This window comes from Vigna unguiculata, chromosome 10 (genome assembly GCF_037176805.1).
Source record: "Vigna unguiculata cultivar grain cowpea cultivar isolate G323 ecotype 2 chromosome 10, ASM3717680v1, whole genome shotgun sequence".
In the NCBI taxonomy this organism is placed as follows: domain Eukaryota; kingdom Viridiplantae; phylum Streptophyta; class Magnoliopsida; order Fabales; family Fabaceae; genus Vigna; species Vigna unguiculata.
Window position 1 is genome coordinate 12763778 of NC_140801.1, and position 22168 is coordinate 12785945.

Here is a 22168-nt window from a genome sequence, read left to right on the forward strand (position 1 = left end):
TTGATTATATACTTTTTATTTAATAAAAGGGTACAATTTTTTCTATGATATAATTATAAAAGAATAAATATTAATAAAAAATATAATTAATTCATATCTATAAAGTTGATTATAGTTTTAATATAAATATTAATTTTTTTTAATTAATCTTTAATCTATTCGTACATACATGGGCACACTAGTTATAATAACATTAAAACTTTTTAATTATAAACTTAATACTGTATACAAAAGGTTTGTTGAAACTTAAATTATATTAATTATTATTCTAAAAGTTTCTAATCATTATCAGTAGATAAGATGAAATAAACTTAAATTAAAATAACAATATCTAAACATAATAATTAACAATATGACGGTCACATCTTTATATTTGATAGAGATACTTGGTAAGAATTAGAAAATAATGCCCTGTAAATAAAAAAAGAGATATCAAAATTAAAACCGAAAATTTTGTTTTAAGAGTTTAAAAGTTAGAATTTAAATTTAAACAAAATTAAAAAAATAACCCTCATTATTTATTATTTATATTATTTATATTGATACATAGTTGAGAATCGCGAATTTCTTCGTCTGCGACCTCTTCCTGCTAAGTGCTAAGCGCTCTTTCTCTCTCCGTGCCTCCGTTCTTCTTATTCGATAATTAAAACACAAAGCAACAAACAAACTTCACTTTCTCTCTCTATCTAACTCTAACAAACAAACCCCTTCTCTCTCCACCTCTACTTTCTCTCTCTAGGGTTTCGAGGCGAAGTCTCACTCTCGCTCTCTCAGCTCACCAGGATTGTAGGGTTCCTTTTTCGTGCGAATTGCGTAACGGTGGTGATCGACCGAGTTTTGATTCTCCGCGTTTCTCGTAGATTGCTTGCTCAGGTTTGTGAATTTCGACTTTTCTGCGCATTCACTTCTGTTAAATTCTACGCCCGACTGGATTTTGATGTGTATGTGAGTTTTGATTCTGCTTACGTGTGGCTCCTCAGAGTTGGGAGACGTGAGATAACGCGAAACGAGGTGGGAAATTCGCTTTTTAATTTGTGAAAATTTGTTTTGTAATTGGGGTCTATTGCGAGAACGTTGATTTTGCGTTATTTTATCAGTCTTATTGTTTTTCATGATTGCTTTAGCATTTCATAATTGAAGGCATTTTGCATTTTTTGTTAAGACCAATAAGCTCGTAAAGTGTTGAGTTGTAGTAATTGTGGCTAGCTGGTTGATGGGTTTGCTGTTTTTGGATGGTGCAGGATTGCTGCAATTACTGACACACAAGGTTGTGGGGGCATTGAAGCTTATACTGTGTCGGACGAATGTTGTTACTTGATGCTTGATGATTGTTGCAATGGACTTGAATGCCTCGCCGGTTCCAGAGGAAGATGAAGATATTTTTGAAGAGAAGATACATGTTGAAGAGTTTCATGCACCGGAAGAGCGTATAGAAACTGGAGCTGATATAGCACGCCGGGTATCCTTCGTATATAGATTTTTGTCCTTTATTATGCCTTTTTTGTACCATGACAGTGACCCAGTTTGTTGGCTATGTGATGCCATGGACTAGGACTACTGTGATGGTACTTCCTCGTAATATGGGATAACCTGTTGACAATTTTTCATTACGTTGTTTCATCAGGTTTGATTGTTATTCATGAGCTTGCAACATGCATGATGATGTACCTCACTATATTTAATTTTAATTTTAATTTTACCGGTGATAACGTGATGCTTGAACTAATCTTTAATGAGCAGCCTGTTTAAAGCATCCTATATTTTTTTTTTTTTTACTTTGGTGTATAAATTGATGTTTCCTGATATGAACATCTAATGCTTGTTGATTGGCGGATAGGTGGATGTTTTATATACTATCCATACAATATTTTTTGCATCATTTTTGTGATCCCTTTAGTTTTTCTGGTATGATGATTTGAACTTTTAATATTAATGCTGAACATCTACCATAGCATCTTATGGGATGCAGTATGGCCTGGTTAATTTATAAATCTCTCTGTTTTCATCTTCATTGCATACTATATGAAATTGCCATATAGATTGACTTCAGCTTCTACTTCTTTTTTCTTTAAAGCTAATTTTCAAGTTTAAATAGTTAAAGTTATAGTTACCAAACAACATTACTCTCTTTTGTAACTTCAACTTTAAAGTAACTTTTGAGTTACGAAAATTCAGGCCAAACAGTATCTAAGGAACTATGCCAGTAGTGCAGCAACATCAGCAATTGCAACCAACCATTCAACCATTTAGAAAAAAAAATCATATGTTCATGTGAATCCATGCAGTTGTGCATATGCAGGAGAAGCAATTCATTTTTTAATTTTTGATATTGACTTGATAGTATTAGTTTGTTAGTTGTTGAGCCTATTTCTGGTTGGTTATTTTAGTGAGGTGATGGTGGTAATTGCATTAAATACTTCACTTTGATATCTACCTACTTGCAGTAAAGGAGACCTATGATTAATGGCTGAATGAATTTTGGTTAATTCAAATTTTAATGCCAAATGTGCTGTAATGCAGAGTAAATGAGTCAAGCAAATTTAGGTTTTGAATAAAAAGAATATTCTGTCATCTATCTTTATATTTCTTCTCATATTGACAACTTTTGTGTGTGAATTAAAGTTTTTGTTTGAAAATGAGTATTAAGCTGATTCTTTTGGGGGTATAACTAAGCCAAACCAATAATGTGCTTTTTAGGCTCTTGACAAAATATAGGAAAAAGGGAATTTGAGATATCTTAACTTAGATAGCTCTTTGGATTCATATTTATATTTATAGAAATTCGTATTTTGCAACAAAAGTACAAAGAGAGTGGAGGGGAAATAGAATAGAGTTCACCCCTTGGACCTTGATTACATATAGGTACACACCAAACCTTTATAAAGCTGTTCAGAAATCCGTATGAGACGTGTCAAGAGATGATTCCTAAATGAAAGGGACAAAAGATGACTCAGGAGATTCAAAAGACTCAGCTTTGAATCAACTTTCCCTTGAAGTTGAGGGATGCATGTAAACATATTTAGTTTCATCAGAAGTAACATCCATGTAGGTAAAAAGCTTTTGACTCAAAGGATGATAACAACAATATCCCTATGCATAACCAGTGAATATGCATTTAACAACTCTAGGATCTAACTTTCCATGGAACTGACTATGGATATGGACAGCCCAATACATCCAAGCGTCCAACTATGAAGACTTGATAGAAAAGGAATAGATGGAAAAAAAGAAGACATGACTCAATGGGACTTAGACTATCTAGACCTCGAGAGGGTAATCTTTTAATGAAATAAGTAGCAATGAGGACAAATTTGCCCCAATAAGATTTAGGGACATACATTTGAAAAAGAAGTGTCTTTGTTACCTCAAGAAGATGCCTATTTTTCTTTCATGAAGGCCATTTTTTGTGGTGTGTCCACACATGTGAATTCATGAACAATCCTATTCTTGGAGAGGTATTTCGATATGTCATGATTTACATATTCCCTCCCATTATCATAATGTAAGCATTTAATTGACTATACAAATTGTGTTTTATCATATTGAAGAATTTGACAAATAAAGTAAAAATGAATGTGACAAACCATTCAACACTAGTATACTAGAGTTTTGATGTAGGCCCCTAATGTCAGTGAGCCAAATCAAAAAGATGAACACTCTTTATATTACTTAGGATCCATGGCATGATAGTGCTTTGCAATTTGACATACATTACATTTAAATGACTTAAAAAACTCTTAAAAAATAAGGAAGGGAACATAGATTTTAGAACAAAAAAGGATGAACGTCCTAGATGATGGTGGAGAAGCCAAATTTGAGAGGACTTAAGTAGTGCAAAATTGTAGACTAGAGGTAGTCATTTATCTTCTAATACTATTATCAGTTTCCAAGTTGTTAAAGCCATACAACCCTCTTTGTTCTTTAACATCTCCAATTGTCCTCATGTTGCAAGATCCTAGAAAACACAATGATTGAGGAAGAAGGTTATAGAACAATTTAGGTCATGAGTAAGTTTTTGAACGAAAATAAGGTTATTAGAGAGTTTTGGAACACAAAAGAGATTTTTAAGGCTAAGGGATGGCAAAAGAGAAATATTTCCATGCCTAATTATTGGGATATGAGTCTCATTATTAGTAGTAATGTGGTTACCAAAAAGAAACATACAATGTTGAAAGAGGTGAATGAGGTGTCATATGATCTGTCGCATCATAGTCTAGAATCCAAAAGTTCCTACATAAAGTTTTAGAAACATTAGAAAAAGAATTGAAGTTTTTACTAGTTATGGTTAGTTAGAGAGCAAGTACCAGAAGATGACTTACTTATAGACTCCATGAGAGATTATAGATGTTCGATTTTAGCATGTATTGTAGGCATTCCTTCATCAATTGAAGAGAATGACGGAGTCTTGCCCAAATTTTCAGAATCTGAAATTGCCTAATAAGCCATTCTTGAGGGTTATCCTTTTAATCTTGTTAGATGATTGAGCACTTTAACCTTTCCATGTAGCTTGAAGCAAATATCCTTGGTGTAGCCTTATTTCTTACAATGAGAGCAACAATGCTCCTCCTTACCTTTTAAGCTAATTTTAATCTTTTCAGGATTTGAAAACCCAGGTTTGGAAGCCTTTCCAGAGAATATGATAGCTTATTCAGTGGAGGGCTCCTTCATCATGACCATGGCAACTCCTTGACAAGAATTTGTGTTCTAATAGAAGGATTCAATCCTAATAAGAACTTAAATATCCAAGATTGTTCAACAAATTTAGCAATAGTGATATCGTCTTTGCTATTTTTTAGCTTCAGATTTTGATATTGGTCCAACTCAATTCACAAACCTTTCAACATTCCATAATATTATGCAACAAAGAGAGGGCTTTGTGTGGCACCAAATATCTGGCTTTCTAACTCATAACATGTAAAAATGTGTTGTCATATGGAATAAGTAGTTGCAATGTCTTCTCGAATTTTACGGGCACTGGAGTAGAACATATAGTTTCTACTTATCTTTGTAGTCATGGATCCCCATAACTATATAATGATTCGTGTTGTCCCAAATTTGGAAATTAGAGTTATCTTGATATATGGTCTCTCCTTCAATATGATTGAGTCTACTTGTACCCTTTAATGTGCATTTGATAAATTAAGCCCATTGGAGATTATTATGACCATTAAGGCAAGTGTGGAAGACCAACTTTGCTTAGTAGAGTTGCCATTCTAAAATAAATAATAAAGATTGCTTAGCCCCTCCTAAACGAAATAGAAAAGTATTACTAAAAGCTCTGGCGATGGTAGTGGCAACAACTGTGAAGGTAGCAGCAGTGGCGCAACAATGATAATTCTAGTGACAACTCTGCTAGTGACGGCTCTAGCAAATGCTCTAGAGACAGTTTGGCAGTAGTGTGACTCCGGCAAATGGCAGACGATGGTGGCTTATGAGGGAAATAATAATGTACTAAGACTTTAATGGGTGCACTTATGCAACCCAAATAAGAATTGTAACTAAGACAATAATGAAGAAATGCAAAAGTAGGGTTCCCAATATCAAGAGCTCTGAATATCAACGTGAAATGATTAATATGAAAGAAAGAAGGTTCCTATTCAATTGATCGATTTGAAACATTACATCATCCTCTATACATAAGAGAACTTTAACTTTGAAGTAATGATTACAAAGAGATCTCTATAACCTTCTAACAACTTCTATTAGTACACTTCATATCCTACTAACAACACAAAATATTTAAACATGAGATGTGATGTGGCTTGGTCCCCAAATGTAAAAATGAATGATGAGTTACATCTGGGTTCATTTCGCTTAGAAAAAAGATCTAACATGTTTCCCTAATTGACACAATTCACTCTAGGACTTGAAGTTTGCTAAGTTAAGGAACTATTTGTTTTAATTTTGGCAAATGTGGATGACCCAAGCAATGATGCAAAAATTGTTTAGAAAACAACTTTTATATAGGTGCCAAGAAAAAAGTAATATAACTTAGGCAAAAAGAATTTGATAAATACCATTGAATATTGAGAAAAACTGTATAGGGTTAATCTCCCTTGTGTCTAAAATACACATAGGGTGAATGTATTTATAATAAAGAGTGATACAAGTATATATGGCTACCAAACATAAATATGGTAAATAGAAGATATTGTAATAAATAATATCAACAATATCTACCAATATCAAACAATGTCTATTTTTCTCTAAGAAACAATAGACGCTATGTTTCCCTAATTAACATAAAACACGATATATCTAACAAATACTTTTAAAAATATGAAATAAGACACCACAACCCCAAAAATTGATGTTGTGTGCTATGTTAAGTTTTAATTAGAACAGGATGGATTCCTGAACAATAATTCTTTGAGAAACCAATCATACATCTTGCATACTTTCTGCTGCTTCATTGGGGTTTTTGAATGATGAGTTTCGAACTGGTTTTTGTTTGCCTGTCTTTTCATTCACTCAATTCCTTTGTTGCTGTTTGCTTTTAGGAGCGTGAAGAAAGAAAGAGGCGGTTGAAGAGAGAACGACCAGATGACAGACCTGTACAGGTGTCACAGTCACCAGGATATGATCAGCTATTTCCCTCTAAGAACCTTAAATCATATGATAAAAGCAGGCTTCCTCCAGGTAAGAGTTTCTTTTCATGCAGCGCTTGCTGCCTTGCATTTTGTAACTACTGATGCTAAATTTCGACATTTCTTAATATATTTCATCCTTGTGACGTTTTTTTCTGTGGGTTTATTTGTATTATGGATGGTAAGTGTTGTAGTAAAGAGACTATGATGCTGCTATGGCAGAAAGTGGTGGTGGAGAAATGCCACAGACTGCCATTCTATTATGATGGTGGTGTGGCAGGTTCTCTGTTGGCAGGTTCTTTGTTGTGGGCTATGGTGGTCAGGGAGTGTTGATGGTGTCTGCAATGGCTATGGTGGAGTACCTTCTGAAAATGTAAGAGGGAAGGAGCTCGGTCATGTGACCTGACCTGAACCCAGCCAAAAAAAGGGAAACACCTATAAAGGACAAGAAAATGTTTGGGTTGGGTGACCCAATGTGAAAATTGGCCCTAAACATTTCGAAATCCATGAAAGAGAAAAGAGGTTGGGTCACCAACCAAAACCCCACTCGTTACACTTTAATAAAGAAAACAAAGTGTTTGATTTATGAGACAGCATATGAATAGACCTGCACCTGCTCCTACAAAATGCACATGTACTGCACAAGCACTGATACTGATTTGACCTGCACTACTATCAGCAACAATGAGTTTGTGACCAAACCCAGCACCTCTCTCTGACTGTTCCACCCAACCACCATGGTTACTGATCATTTTGTCATTATTTGAAGTCTTCAACTTGGTGTTCTGATATCATTTTATTGTTATTTGAAATCTAAATCTTCTTGTTATTGCTAGTTTTATGCCTTTTTTCTTTTGCTTTGTAAATTTTGTAAATTTTTTATATTAATATTAATATGTCTGCAATGCTAACAATCCTCTTTCTAATAAAGAATGTCTTAAATAAGAATGTAATGTGGTTGATGTGTTGAAAATATTAAACGCAATCAATACTTACCATGTAAAGGAAATAGGATGATTTGTAGAGGATGTTGTAGTAAAACTTGATTATTCTTTTATATACACATTATATTTTTAATCTGCCATGGTTTTGTCATATGCTCCGATGATATATTTGTGTGGTGGAATTTTGGTTGGAAGGCATAATCTTCCCTTAATAGCATTCTGTATTCAGTTTTATAAACGTTGTTAATGGGGAATAAATTTGGCCAAATATTTAATTATAAGTTTTTGTTTATATGGTGGGATTTGGATTGAATGGTCCAATTCAAAACATATTTTTTATATATAAAACGAAGGCGGACACATTTTTATTTGCTTCACTCCCAATTAACAATTGTTTTACATGTACATGAAAGACTTATTCTTTACTTGCAGGGTGGTTGGATTGTCCTTCATTTGGCCAGGAAATTTATGGCATGATACCTTCAAAGGTTCCACTTGGTGAATCTTTCAATGATTGCATTCTTCCTGGTAAAAGATATTCATTTAAACAAGTGATACATCAACAGAGAGTTTTAGGGAGAAAAGTAAGTGGAATTTTTTTCAGAAAATCTAACACTTCATTTAGATTTTTTGTTTCTCCGTTTTTTGTTCTTCTATTTCATTGAATTTTTCTCCAATTTTGATATCTTTTTTACCAATTGCATTCTCTTCTACTTGTCCTGATCAGAACAATTTAGCGAATTAGTGTTCTATTTCATGCATAAAGTTTACTGTTGATTTTCCCATTTCGTTCTCATGTTTTGCAGCTTGGCCTGGTGATTGATTTGACAAATACCTCTCGATACTATCCTGTGTCTGATTTAAAAAAAGAGTGCATCAAGCATGTTAAGGTTTGACGTAGCCAAATTTTAGTAACCATCTCAAGATTTGCTATTTTGTCTTTGAAACTGTGGCACATCATTCTGGTGCTTACATTTGAAGGTCATTGTTGTGGTTTAGATTCAATGCAAGGGGCGTGATTCTGTACCTGATAATTTAGCTGTGAACCAGTTCGTCTATGAGGTCTTGTTCTTTCTATATTATATTTTGTTCTATTATTCGATAATTATTTAGATAAAGTAATTTTAGCCTTTTTGTTCTTTGGATTGATTTGGAATGTAGTTTACTTGTAGCTCTAGGAAATAGGAACATCTTTATTACCTATGAATATGCTTGAAAAATAATGTTCTTGATACTTCCAAGACTATTTAGCATGTATTTGAATATCATCTTTCCTTTAAATAAACTTGATGTTTTGCCTTGTGCCTCTCTTTTCTGTACCTGGTACTAGAGCTCTTCTGAAACTTACATGCAAATCTGAGAATGCATTGTGCTTTTGAGGAAAGTTTTTTTACTTTCTCCTATTTCATTGGGGAACAAAATTTTGCTTTCTTCCTTTTCTTATAGAAGACATTATGACACTAGAAAACACATTACACGAGTTCAGAGCATAAGGGGTCCTCCTAAGAGAAAAAAAGGAAACAAACAACAGATATCAAGGACACATCAATGAAAGAAAACTACCCAGTCTCTTTTCAATAAGATAAATTATTTTAAATAGTACATGTAACCAGTGGTAGTTATCCATCTCTTCATACCTAGTGATTTTAACAGTGCAATTATTTACATTTCCAGGTTACACAATTTATGTTACGTCTAAAACAAAAGAAGTATATACTTGTTCATTGTACACATGGGCATAATCGTACAGGGTACATGATCATCCACTATCTAATGCGTGCCATGTCTATGTCTGTTACTCAGGTCAGTTATTGAGGTGTTACCTTAAATGTGGTTTTCCTCCTCCCTCCCCATACTCTCTCGGTTCAAGATGCTGCTTAAGTTTAATAAATGTACTTGATTTGTCCATTTTGTAGGCAATAAAAACATTTTCTGAAGCTCGTCCTCCTGGAATCTACAAGCCTGATTATATTGATGCACTGTACACATTTTATCATGAGAAAAAACCTGAAATGGTAGTTTGTCCTCCCACTCCTGAGTGGAAGAGGTCTTCAGAATTTGATCTCAATGGTGAAGCTGTTCCAGATGATGATGATGATGGAGTACCAGGTCCTGATTTGCAGGTATGGATAATTCACAGAATGAGTATTGTGATGCTATTGAGCTGTTTAATTGCTTTGCTTCCATTCTTCTAAAGTAAAGGTTTCACAAAGTGAAATATAACTAATAATATTTTTTATAAGACTTTTGGTATATTTATATCTATTTCAAATTTAAATTGAAATTGTTTAAATTGATGAACAATATCTAAACTGATACATTTGATGTGATTTTTCATTGTCTGAATCCTATAATTTGATATAAATTACGATTCATGATCATAAAATTAGCTTGGCGATTCATGATTTGATAACCTTGAGTTTGTGTTAAAATTAGGATCGTTACTGTATTGTACAGCTTTCATAAATCTGTTTTTTGGGTGTATGTTCCTAGCCTTAAGTGTTATAGGGTACACTTCTCTCTTTCACTTATATAAAATATACAATAGCTGAGCATGCAACTCACTAATTTTTTATCCCATAAAAATTGAAGTCTTTGATTCATATATTAATTCTTGATATGCACTACTCTGTTTCCTTTGCTATTGATAGATCTTGTGGGAAATATGAATATGGGACATAAGAGGAGTCTGGGTTATAAAAGCCTTCTCTGTGTGGCAAAGAGGGTAGGAACCAAAGGGAAACAGTTAGTGATTGAGTATGTAGATGACATATAGTTTTATGGTTACTTTTTCCCCTGTTACTATATTTTAGTGTCTGCAAAAGGAGCCATCTCACCAAGCCTCTGGCTAAGGCTCAGTTCTGTCTACTCAGGGACAAACTCAGGGTTCTCAGCTCCTGACACCTTTTGACCCTATGGGTGTGGGGGGACTGAGAGTATATGGATGACATGTGGTTTTATGGTTTAGATCCTTTTTTCTGTTGTATTGTATTAATTGTTACCAGCTCACCAGTGCTAGTACATTCTAGCTGTTTCTTCTGTTGTAAGATTCTTTTGCATGTAAAAGTACAATATAAATATTGATCTGAGTTCAGAGAAACTCAAATTAATAATAACAAATCACATTTTATCATCTCTCTAATTCTCTGAATATCATAATTCTTCTGCTAGAAGCCAAGATTGGGGTGAGTGCAAATTATTGAGTTAGTTATTAGGTCTTTGGACTAGATGGGATAGATCCCTGAAGTTCTTCCCTGAGTGATTGTAATTGAGATTTATCCCTAGTTGTCTATAATAAAATATCTAATTCCAATTATATTGTAGATTAATGAATATAGAATAATTATAGGCTGGATTTCATGTTATATCTTTTGTTTCTTTCCACACCGTCAGCAATATTAATGTAGAAATATTGAATTTGGTTATTTAGTATGTTTTAAACTTTGATATTTCTTGTTCTCTCAGGAGAACCATGAGACAGACACACGAATGACAAATGATGATGTTTTAGGAGATGAGATTCCTTCTGATCAGCAAGATGCACTGCGTCAATTTTGTTATCAAACGCTTAAATTGGTTGTTGGGGTAAGCCTTTTAAATGGCTGTCTTTTATGCACTTTGTATTGCATACTTTTAAAATAAAAAAAACGTTTTTAGTATTAACTTCATTGTGTCTTTCCGTTTATTCTTCAATCATGTTAGAATAAATAATCTTTAATAGGATTTATTGTTAGGTGTTTTGTTCTTTGTACTGGATCTAGATCCTAGGAACATGCTTTGTGCTAGATTTAGTTCCTAGAGGCATCTTTTAGAATTCTCTTCTTTTTCCTCTCATTCATTGTATTTGTTATACCTCAAACTACTGTAAATATGAAAACCTAAGAGATGGGAATTCAAGCTCTCTCAATCAGTCTTAAATATAGTCTCTTTTATTTATCTTAACTTGGTAACAAAGCAGTTCGATCCCGCTCTGCTGTTCTTAGTCTTCTCCAATGCTGCTTTTGCCGCTGTCCACTGTCTGTCACCATCGGCTGCCATTCGTCACCGTTCGCTGCTGGCCACCGTCATAGTTTTCCCCATTGTCCACTGAATCTGGATTGTCTCCTCAAGCAATGACCAATCCCGTCATTCCCAGAGCTAGACTATGCTCCACACGCCATCCCAGAGTTAGGGCTCACGGAGTTGGTCAATCTCCCTCCTTAAACCTAAACCATGTTCCCTAAGTGTCCTTTTAATCTACTTTCCTTAAGTCAATTAACCAAATCTTTAATTGTTCTATAACCTTTGATGCCAATTCCTTCATTATACACTATGAAGCACAAGCACAGACACTGATATATATATACTAAACTTTTTTTAAATAACTATATTAATAAAAATTTCAAATAATTATATTTAAATAGTATATAAATATAAATAATATATTAATTAATATTTAAATAACAATATTAATCCAAAAAATTAAATAACTATATTTAAATAATATATTAATTAATATTTAGAAAAAGTATATTATTATAATTTTTAAATAACTATCTTTAAATAATATATAAGTATAAAAAATATAGAAATTGCTATTTAAATAATTATATTGAAAAAATTGATTTTTTATTAGATGAACAATTATGATAAATGAACAAAAAATTTTAATAACGTGTAGAATATTGATTGGTCAATAGCATTTATATGGGATCTGTGCAAAATTAGAATATTAAATAATATAACTCAATTATTAATTTATTAAGAAAAGAATGACAAGCTTTCAACTCCTCTTCATCTTCCCCATGGCCTAGCAAAAGCAATAGTAGGTGCAGCCTTTGCACAATGTCCGTCCAGTCAGAGCCATCACAACAACAACTATTGCTACTGGAGGCTTCACTAGGTCCTTCATGGGTTTCCTTTACTTTCAATACCCAGATCGGAAACCACCGCTCCTCCACCCATGGTGTCAGCTCTGACGCCTTCGCAGGCCAAGCCATGTCTTCTCTTGCATGTCGCCAAGACAGAGCTATGTTTGGTCTTCTTTTTGTAAAAGAATTGAAACAAGGTGCAACTTTATGTTTTCTATAATTCATATGACATTTGGGGTCTTAGTTGTGTCACATCCTTTTGGTTTTATTACTTTGTTGATGAGTATTCTCGTTATACTTGGGTTAACTTAATGAAAGATAGGTATGAATTGCTGAATATTTTTTAGTCTTTCCTTAATGAAATCAAAAACCAATTTGGCCAAGTAATCAATATCTTAAGGAGAGATAATGCCAAAGAATATTTTTCTTCTCTTTTAGTCTTTCCTTAATGAAATCAAAAACCAATTTGGCCAAGTAATCAATATCTTAAGGAGTGATAATGCCAAAGAATATTTTTCTTCCTCTTTGTTTGTGATATGTCTCCTAGTTTGGACGAACTCTCCGCCTAAGTTATCAAATGTGACTTCTTCAGATATTCTTGTCTTCAAAAAGGATATTGATGTTATTCCACTAACTCAAAATATTACATGTTTACAAGTGTCACCTTTTTTGAAGAAACTTCATTCTTCCCTTCCTCTACACAAGATGTAAACTCTATCCAATCAGTCTTTCCCATGCCTTTTGTTGAACCCTAGTTCTCCTAGACCATCACCTCTTACTTAAAGGTGTAGTCAAATACCACATGATGAGTCTTTTTCATCAAGTCCCTTACCATGATCGTCCCATACTATGGCTCTTGATAATGAGGATTCTAGTTGGCCTATTATCATTTGCAAACGTATTCTCTTTACTTGCAACCCTCATCCTTTTTATAATTTTCTCTATTATCATCATTTATCTCCTTTGTATTATTCTTTTATGTCCTTTGTCAGTGAAAGAGGCACTTGATCATCCTTTAGGGCGACAAGCCATGATTGTTGAAACGCAGGCCCTTGAACAAAATGGTATGTGGGAATCAGTTCCCCTTCCATATGAAAAGTAGACAGTTGGTTGTTGTTGGGTCTATTTCATAAAAGTTGGTTTGAATGGTGAAGTTGATTGCCTCAAAGTTCGATTGGTAGCAAAAGCATATACTCAAATCTATGGTCTCGACTACAATGATACTTTTTCTCTAGTGACCAAAAAGACTACTATTAGACTATTCCTTGACATGACAATTATTCATCATTGGCCCCTTCATCAATTAGATATTAAAAATGCATTTTTGCATGGTGATCTAGAAGAGGAGGTCTACATGGAGCAACCTCCTGAGTTTGTTGCTCAACGAGTGATTGGTTTGCTTTTTAAGTTGCGTCACTCTCTATGATCTCAAGCAATCTCCTCGTGCTTGGTTTTGAAAGTTCAGTCACATTGTTTAATCCTTTAGGTTGAAACGTAGCGTGGTAGATCACTCTCTTCTGTTGTCACACCTCTCATGGAACTTAATAGTGTATGTTGATAATATAGTGATCACAAGAAATGGTGTTGTAATCTTAGTTAAAAGAATACTAAAGCCATCATTTTCAGACCAAGGATCTTGGAAATCTAAAATATTTTGTTTTGGAGGAAATATTGTCTCATGGAAAAGAAAAAAGCAAAATGTTGTTGCATGATCGTTTGCTGAGGCCGAGTATAGAGCAATGGCATCCCTCACATGTGAATTGGCTTTTTGTGACCTTCAACTTATGAGGATGTATTGTGATAATCAAGATGCTTACCACATTTCTTCCAATCTAGTGTTTCATGAGAGGACTAAGCCCATTGAAATAGATTGCCAATTTATCTGAGAAAAGTTATCTAAAGAAATCTGTAGAGTTTCTTGAATCAAATGATGATCTTGCAGATGTATTAAGAAAATTCTTTAGAAGTCCCCAGCTTGAATTAATTTGTTCCAAGCATGGTACATTTAATTTGTATGCTTAGGCTCGAAGGGGAGTGTTAGAATAAATAATCTTTAATAGGATTTATTGTTAGGTGTTGTATGCTTTGTGCTGGACCTAACTCCTAGGAGCATGCTTTGTGCTAGACCCTAGTTCCTCGAAGCATCTTCTAGAATTCTTTTCTTTTCTCTATCATTCATTGTATCTGTTGTGTCTCGAACAGCTATAGATATGAAAACATAAGAGAAGGGAGTACAAGCTCTCTCAATTACTCTTACATATAGTCTCTAGTTAATGTTAAAATTTGATCCTGTCTTTTTTGTCTGTCACACTTGCTTTATTGGTAAGTTGTTGATAAATGCGGTTTATGTTACTTGATTTTTTCTCCATTTATTTTTTTAAGCATTCCTACTTCATGTACCTCCTATGCTTGGCATAGCTATTTCACTGGTTACTGATATGCAGGCTAGGGGACACACACAGTTTCCAGGTTCACACCCAGTTTCTCTCAACAGGTTCCGTTTCTTTGAGACATTAACATATCCTGATTTTATATGTTACTTTAATTATACATTAAACATGGGGGCTGCTATTTCTTTTGCTACTATACTTGTATTTCTTGCATTAAACATTATATGTTTGTGCATAGTGCTTTGTGTTGTATTGCTAATATGCGTTTTTTGTCCTTTTTTTCTTAAATGTCTAGAAAGATAATTAATGCATGAAGTTGAGGATAATATGAAAAATTATTTCCTTAGATTTTGTCCAGTGGCTAATTTTAGTAGGACCTTTAATTATCTTCTTGTTTATAGGTTTTAACCAACAAGTTTATATTCCATCCTTCAATTGCATAAAAATAGGTAATGGGTGACTTTAAATGGTTTGATATTCCACTAGAAAATTGAAGTTGTCGTTTTTGTTTTCTGGGAAATAAAAAAAATAAAAAAATAAAAAATTACTCTATTTAGTAACTTTGTCAACAAAATGTTTGTCAAAAAATCATTTTTGTTTTCCTTATCATGATTTGTGGGAGGAGAGCTTCAGTGAGAAGGAATACGTTATTTGTATGCTCGTCAAATAAATCAGATTCTTCATAATATGAACTTATCTCTGAATTTTGGTATCTTATTTTTTGTAATTGTAATGGGTGAGAAGCTTTTATGCCGTTACTAAAAGATAAGCGTTTTGTTTGCTAGAGTATAAAAATAGGGTCTTGCTAACAAGTGCATTATAATTATCTTGCTAACAAGTGCATTATAATTAACTCTTTTATTCTTTAATAATGCCAAAGGAAGGGGCAAACCCAAAAAAGTAAATATCTTTTGTTGTTAGAACAAGTATTAAATCTGGGTAGAAAGTAGTTGTATTGGAAACTAGTACCTATTGTACCTAGGTTTCTAATTCAGACTTTGATCTTTCCTCTTCTCATTGTTTCATAATTCTAGTATTATAAATATGAGATCATTAGAGTGTGTATTCAAGCCCTTTAAAATATATTTTCTCTATTATTATGTTAAATGTTGTTTCAAGAACTAAATCTCTTGCTGAAGTTGTAATTTATTTATGCACTGTTGAAGATTTGTAAATTACTAGTTGTACTGATTTCATGACCTTGTTCCTTATTAATCTGAAGACTGTTTCCATGAATTTATTTTGAATTTGGTTATGTTGCAGGGAGAATTTACAATTGTTACGACAACGCTACTATTATGCAACATGGAAAGCAGATGGTACAAGATACATGATGCTAATAACAATGGATGGATGTTACTTAATTGATAGAAGTTTTAATTTCCGAAGGGTTCAAATGAGGTTTCCTTGCAGAAGTACAAATGATGTGCGTGTGCTACTTAATATCTGAAATTTATGATGTGTCTAGTAGTGGATTTAGCTTAATTCATAGATTTTATACCTGTTAGAGCATCTACAAACGAGTCCTACTATGTCACATTAGATTCAACAGATTTTATATCTGTTACTCACATCTTTATACTTTGTGCTAAAATATATTTTACTATTAAGAACTGATTCTTATATAAGAATCAGTCTTACGTCATGGCTTCCAACTCAGTCTTCTCCAACAGTGAACCTAAGTAACAACTCAGTGTTGTGATTTAGAATCCAGTAAAAATTGCCTCTGGATATTCTCTTATTATCATTTTCAACTATAGTTTTGCTAATAGCTGAAAGTTATCTAATGATAAGACTGTAAGCTAGCCCCTAATTGGCTCCTTGATTGGTTGTAATTGTTGATGTATTTTACTATATTTAAATTCTATATACAATATGTTCCTTTGTTGAGCTTGACAGACAAAGGTTCCATCATATGACTATCATTTACTTCTACATGGCATCTAGAGACTAGTCAAATCTGTGCTCTCCCTGTGGGTCCTTTCTATGATATTTAAAAAAAATCTCAGGTATCATTGCCCATCACAGTTTGTCTCCATTCCATTATACTTGTCTTTTTTCCCTTTCCTTTGTGCGAGTTCCTAAAATTGATAATGATACCTTAGCCCACTCTGGGCAAAGACAAATCATGCTTGATGAACTGATTGCTCTTCAAAACAGTAGTACCTGAGATCTTGTTCCTTTGCCTCCTTGGAAATTTGTTGCTGGTTTTGGGTGGATCCTAACACTTAGTTGGCTTTGATGATACTATTCATTGGCTCAAAGCTTGTTTAGTTGACAATGTTCATGTTCATATATCTTTGGGTTATACTATGGTGACACCTTTGACAAACCTATGGATCCCAATGCAAATATTAAGAAAATATAATTTAAGCATTACTTAACCTAACAAAATCAACTTGTAAAGTGAGGTTTATATCCATATATATACTATAATTTAGTCTTATCTCTAGGCGACATAGGCTCTTTAACACACCTCTCACATTGAGGATGGGACTTCTTGAGAATGGGACTAGGGGAGTCTGATACATGAGACCCAACAACCTTGACTATGATAGAGTTGATACATGAGACCCAACAACCTTGACTATGATAGAGTTGACCAGTTGGCCATCTATTCATTTGATATATGCATTTCTCTTTTGTTCTCCTTTCCCATGCCTCCCCCTCCTTTTTGTAATTGGTTTTCTATTGTCACATGTCACCACTAGAGCTATCTCCAGGGACCAGTAACCCTTACAAGGGATAAAAAGGTATTACGGGACCATCTGAAAACTCTACATCCGCCTGATTTGAACATTGCTCTACCTACACGTTATTTCTTTTAACCGGTAGTGTTCTCCTTCATTTGGGATGGGCATTTTTCAATCGTCTCTGAAGTTAGTCTTCATTTGTAATCATGCATATGATATGATCTATATACTTCTACTTGAGTGAGTTTTATATGTAGCAAATGGTGAATACCTTCACAAATAATAGTTATGATGATTGATTTACAAATTGGCTTGGAATTAGGCTGTAAGTTAGCTTCCTAATGGCTCATAATCAACCCCTTTATTAATTGTAGTTATACTTTATCTAAGAGTGTACTGTGCCACCAGAGATATACTATTTCACTTAAAATATCTTGACATTTAATGATGCATAAACTAATATTTTGTTATCTTTGGGTTCTAAGGGTTTGGGCGAGAAGACCCACCACTACACATTACTTGATGGTGAGATGGTTATTGATACATTGCCAGATTCACAGAAGCAGGAGAGAAGATATCTTATCTATGATATGATGGCAATCAACCAAGTGTCGATAATAGAGGTTTGGTTTATACTTTATATGTAACTGTACAAAATAATATTTGGGGATCTCTTTTTCTTTTTTAGACTAATATTTGTTCATGCATTGGTGGTAGGAAAATCACTTTCTTGTGGTTGCCATTATCTTTAATTTGTATTGTACCGTTGGAAAATACTAAAATTCTTATGTAGCTCAACCACATTCTTAATTTCAATAGTGTACCTTGCAACAGAACTTTTCATTGTAATTTGAGAACTGGCAAGTGAGTTTAGACCAATGTTTGACTTTATTGTCTCATTTTGTGCTTAATGCAACACTTTCTTTCGATTTTGATACAACCATTGCTTGTTTTCTTTATATGTTTTCCTCTAGAATAGAAATTGCAGAAATTTTGCTACAATAGCAAAATCAAGGTCGATTGCAATAAAAGAAATGCCCATATAATTTTGACAGTTACCAGTAAAAATGTTTATTTTTGGTTGCTGAGTGGATTTCATACCTCAAGTTTTGAAGTGTATGAGATCAATATTACAAATTGATGGTGAAATTAATGAAGATATTATGAAGATGATACATGCTGATTGGTTAAAATGGAAAAACGTATTAACGATTCTTTGGGTTTTCGCAAATACACCTCCTCACATCCAACACTATTGGGCTTGGTGTGACCTTTTTAATGGATTTAGGATGGGCTCTAATGCAATCTTAGAATGAAGGTCTAAACCTACCTGGGCCGTAAAAATTGGCTTGTGAGGCAAGGGTTGTCTCTGAATAAGGTTCATCAAGGCATCAAGTATGAGTGATTAGCATTTAAAACCTTCAAACAAGGTCAATAAAGGTTTAGTGCTTAATATTGATTGCAAACTGGCAATATTGAATTCACATTTTCATTTGTGAAATGAATTTACTTCAAATATTTTGGTGGAAAACCTTGTTTTGATGAATTATAATCTGAAATGTTTTAATTGCTTTCCTTGGATTGCGTATGCTATTTTCTCTGATTTCTTGTCTTCCTTGAGTCTTCAATACAAAGTTTTTGGAGACGCGTTTATTGATTTATTGCTTAAATTCCCTTGTGTAGCGACCCTTCTATGAAAGGTGGAAGATGCTTGAGAAAGAAGTGATTGAACCTAGGAATCATGAACGGCACCATATATATCAGAGCAGAAATCCTTACTATAGATATGATCTGGAACCATTCAGGGCATGCATCTCTAACCTTAGTTGGTCTTAAAATGCTTTTAAGCTTCACTTAATTTTTCCCTATGGGTTTCACTATTAATATGCTTGCAATGTTGTTTAGGTGAGGAGGAAAGATTTCTGGTTGCTCTCTACTGTCACAAAGCTTTTAAAGGAATTCATCAAACGACTCTCACATGAGGCAGATGGTCTCATATTTCAGGTGGGTTGCGACCAATGACCATTTTGATGTATTAAACATGGAAACCAGATTTCAGTTCTGTATCAAGTGGCACTTTTCTTTATTTGTTGTGTTTTGTTTTTTCATTTTTTATGCTGTTTAAATTGTGTGGATCTCTTGTCCTTTTGAATTTGTTGTTGATACACACTTCTGCGTGGGAATGAATGTCTATGTTACTGAAAACTAATTTTAGGTTTGATTAAAGATTTGGAAAATGGGGAACAGTGTACCTAGACTGCCTCATATGCTAGGCACATTGTCCATTCCTTCTTCCAAATCCTTGTTAATGAACATAGTATATTTTTTCTGCTTTGTTTTGTTAATGGACTCAATGGAGGTCGTTACTGGCAAATGTTGATTACCAGGGTTGGGATGATCCTTATATACCTCGTACTCATGAAGGACTATTGAAGTGGAAATATGCTTATCTGAATTCAGTTGATTTTCTTTTTGAGGTAGTATCCTCATCCATCACCTTATTTCATATGGTATAGGGATATCACTTCCGATGTCCTTGATCAGTTATAGTTCGTTATTATGCAGCCAACTAATTTGTAGTTGCTTAAGCTGACAGGTTGATGGTGATCGTGAGATGCTTTTTCTCTTCGAACGGGGAAAGAAGAAACTCTTGGAAGGGAACAGGGTTGAGTTCACAGGTCAAAAGATTTTAACTTGTTTGTGTCCACTTTCTATGTTTATAGATATAATTTTTTTTTCATGCTTCATTCTTTTTGTTTTTTAAAGTGCTGTCTTTTGTAAAATGTGAACATAAAGTCCGAGTCATAGTATTGATTGTTATTGAATATTACATGTTCATACGATAATTTGTAGTTAAGATTGGATTTTGGTAAACAGTTAAGTAACCAATTCTAGCCTCCCTGCCAAAGGCAGCATTTCTTATCAAATTGTTTCTGGGATAATGCTTAAGCAAATACCAGTCAGTGAATGATTTTATCTTCTTTTCTGGTATAATTGTCTTGTTTTGTTGAGAGTTCATTTTATACTCTATATCTAATTTGTCTCACTTGGCTCACTGAAAACTTGAATTCTGCAGATGGCACAGATCCCTCAGTTTATTCTGGAAAGATCATAGAATGTTCTTGGGATTTTGATAAACTGGAATGGAAGTTTATGCGTATCAGAACAGATAAATCAACTCCAAATGAATTCAATACTTACAGGAAGGTCTAATACCAGCTCTTATTTTCTGATTTCCCCTTTTTTACTCTGTACCGTGCTTCAGCTATTATTTATATATTTCTTTATAGGTGATGCGGAGCATAAGAGACAACATTACTGAGGAAGATTTGTTGAATGAAATAAGTGAGATTATCCGCCTTCCAATGTATGCTGACAGGATAAGAAATGACAGTAAAGCAAATCAGCACGCTAATGTGGCAAGGCGAAGGTGACTGGTGATGGTTAAGATCAGGGAGGGACTTTTATGCCTTCAATCTTTTCATTGGTGGTAGTGCATGACGTCTAGTGAAAACAACATCAAGTGTATCCCTGATATTTATTTCTGGGATTTGTATGAAATTGTATTGGATTTGGCTATAGGTATTTTGGCCAAAAGTTGCTCATATTATGTAATTAGTTAGTGCTGCTGTGCTGTGAGTTGGTACGGCTCAAATTCCGGCCTAAATTCATTTCCTATGGGTGTCCAGATCAAGAGAGTTAGGTTTAGAATATCTATGTATATTATCAATTTTCTTTTAGTGGTTCTAAGTTGTTTAAAAGGGTAGCCGTTACTTAGAGTCAATTGCCATTACATGGGTAGAATTTCCCTTGTATGTGAATATTAATTTGAGTAGTAGTAACAAGTCTTCCATTCTCTAATGTTCTGTGGATGTGGAAGTTCTCATGCATTTAGGCTGCGTCATCAGTACCTGAATCAGATTGTTACTTGGCATGTTTGACGATACCTCAGTCACTGCTACTCATTCAACTAGTAGCTCTTGAAATCTACCAAATATGTTACTGTTCTGGAAGGATATGGAGAGAGGAAATTGTGTCATCTATTTGGCAGTGGTCAAAATGCTTTTGCTTCAGATAAATTGGTGTTGAAACAATCTAGTGTTAATTTACTAGCCTCATTTTAATGATGAATCAACATCAAGTTCCATAGAGTGGAAGTTAAATGTTCGACTCTTATCTTTTTTTTAGCGATTATTTTTTAGCTCCTGAACTTTACTTCCTATAGTTCCTGTATTTGCGTATTTTCTGTTATTTAGAAAAATGTTCTGTTTATGCAAGTTAGACCAAATTACATTATGCATGTAAACTTTCCATCATCAATGCTTGATTATATCAATGGAAGTTTACTGTTGCTTAGGTTGATTCTGTATGGAATGCTTTATCGGGTTAGTTGCAACAATGTCCATTTCACGAGCACTTCTAAAGCAATATCAATTATGTTTAGTTATTATTTTAGCACATGAAATTCAAGGTTGTGTTTTGGGATCTTTAAATTAAGAAAAATATAATTTTGGTATTCGTAATTTTTTAAAATTTAGATTTACTCTACCACCTGACGCTGAAATTTGGACACTGTATAAAGGTATGCAAGCAATTATAACCAAAATTCTGACATGATATTAATTATTAAATATCATTTAGACCTACGAATTTTCCTCAGCTTTTTTCTCAAATAAAAAGTATATTTTTATTCCTAGATCTTTT

General features: G+C 33.7%; 1 protein-coding gene across 2 annotated transcripts; it reads left to right on the forward strand.

The window, feature by feature from the left end:
* The first annotated feature begins 573 nt into the window (after positions 1-573).
* LOC114166056 (mRNA capping enzyme family protein) lies at positions 574-21824 on the forward strand. 2 transcript variants are annotated; one of them, XM_028050710.2, is made up of 19 exons: positions 578-873; positions 981-1011; positions 1242-1459; positions 6501-6639; positions 7964-8115; positions 8338-8421; positions 8531-8593; positions 9206-9334; positions 9448-9654; positions 10997-11116; positions 14826-14875; positions 16035-16197; positions 17950-18087; positions 19148-19270; positions 19370-19468; positions 19852-19941; positions 20061-20142; positions 20541-20671; positions 20755-21824. In XM_028050710.2, the coding sequence occupies exons 3-19, from the start codon at positions 1325-1327 to the stop codon at positions 20896-20898; spliced, it is 2049 nt and encodes a 682-aa protein (XP_027906511.1). In that variant the 5' UTR covers positions 578-873; positions 981-1011; positions 1242-1324; the 3' UTR covers positions 20899-21824. The 2 variants fall into 2 exon arrangements, with proteins under 2 accessions (XP_027906510.1, XP_027906511.1); XM_028050709.1 differs by lacking the exon at positions 981-1011 and having other exon boundaries at positions 574-873.
* The last annotated feature ends 344 nt before the right edge of the window (positions 21825-22168 follow it).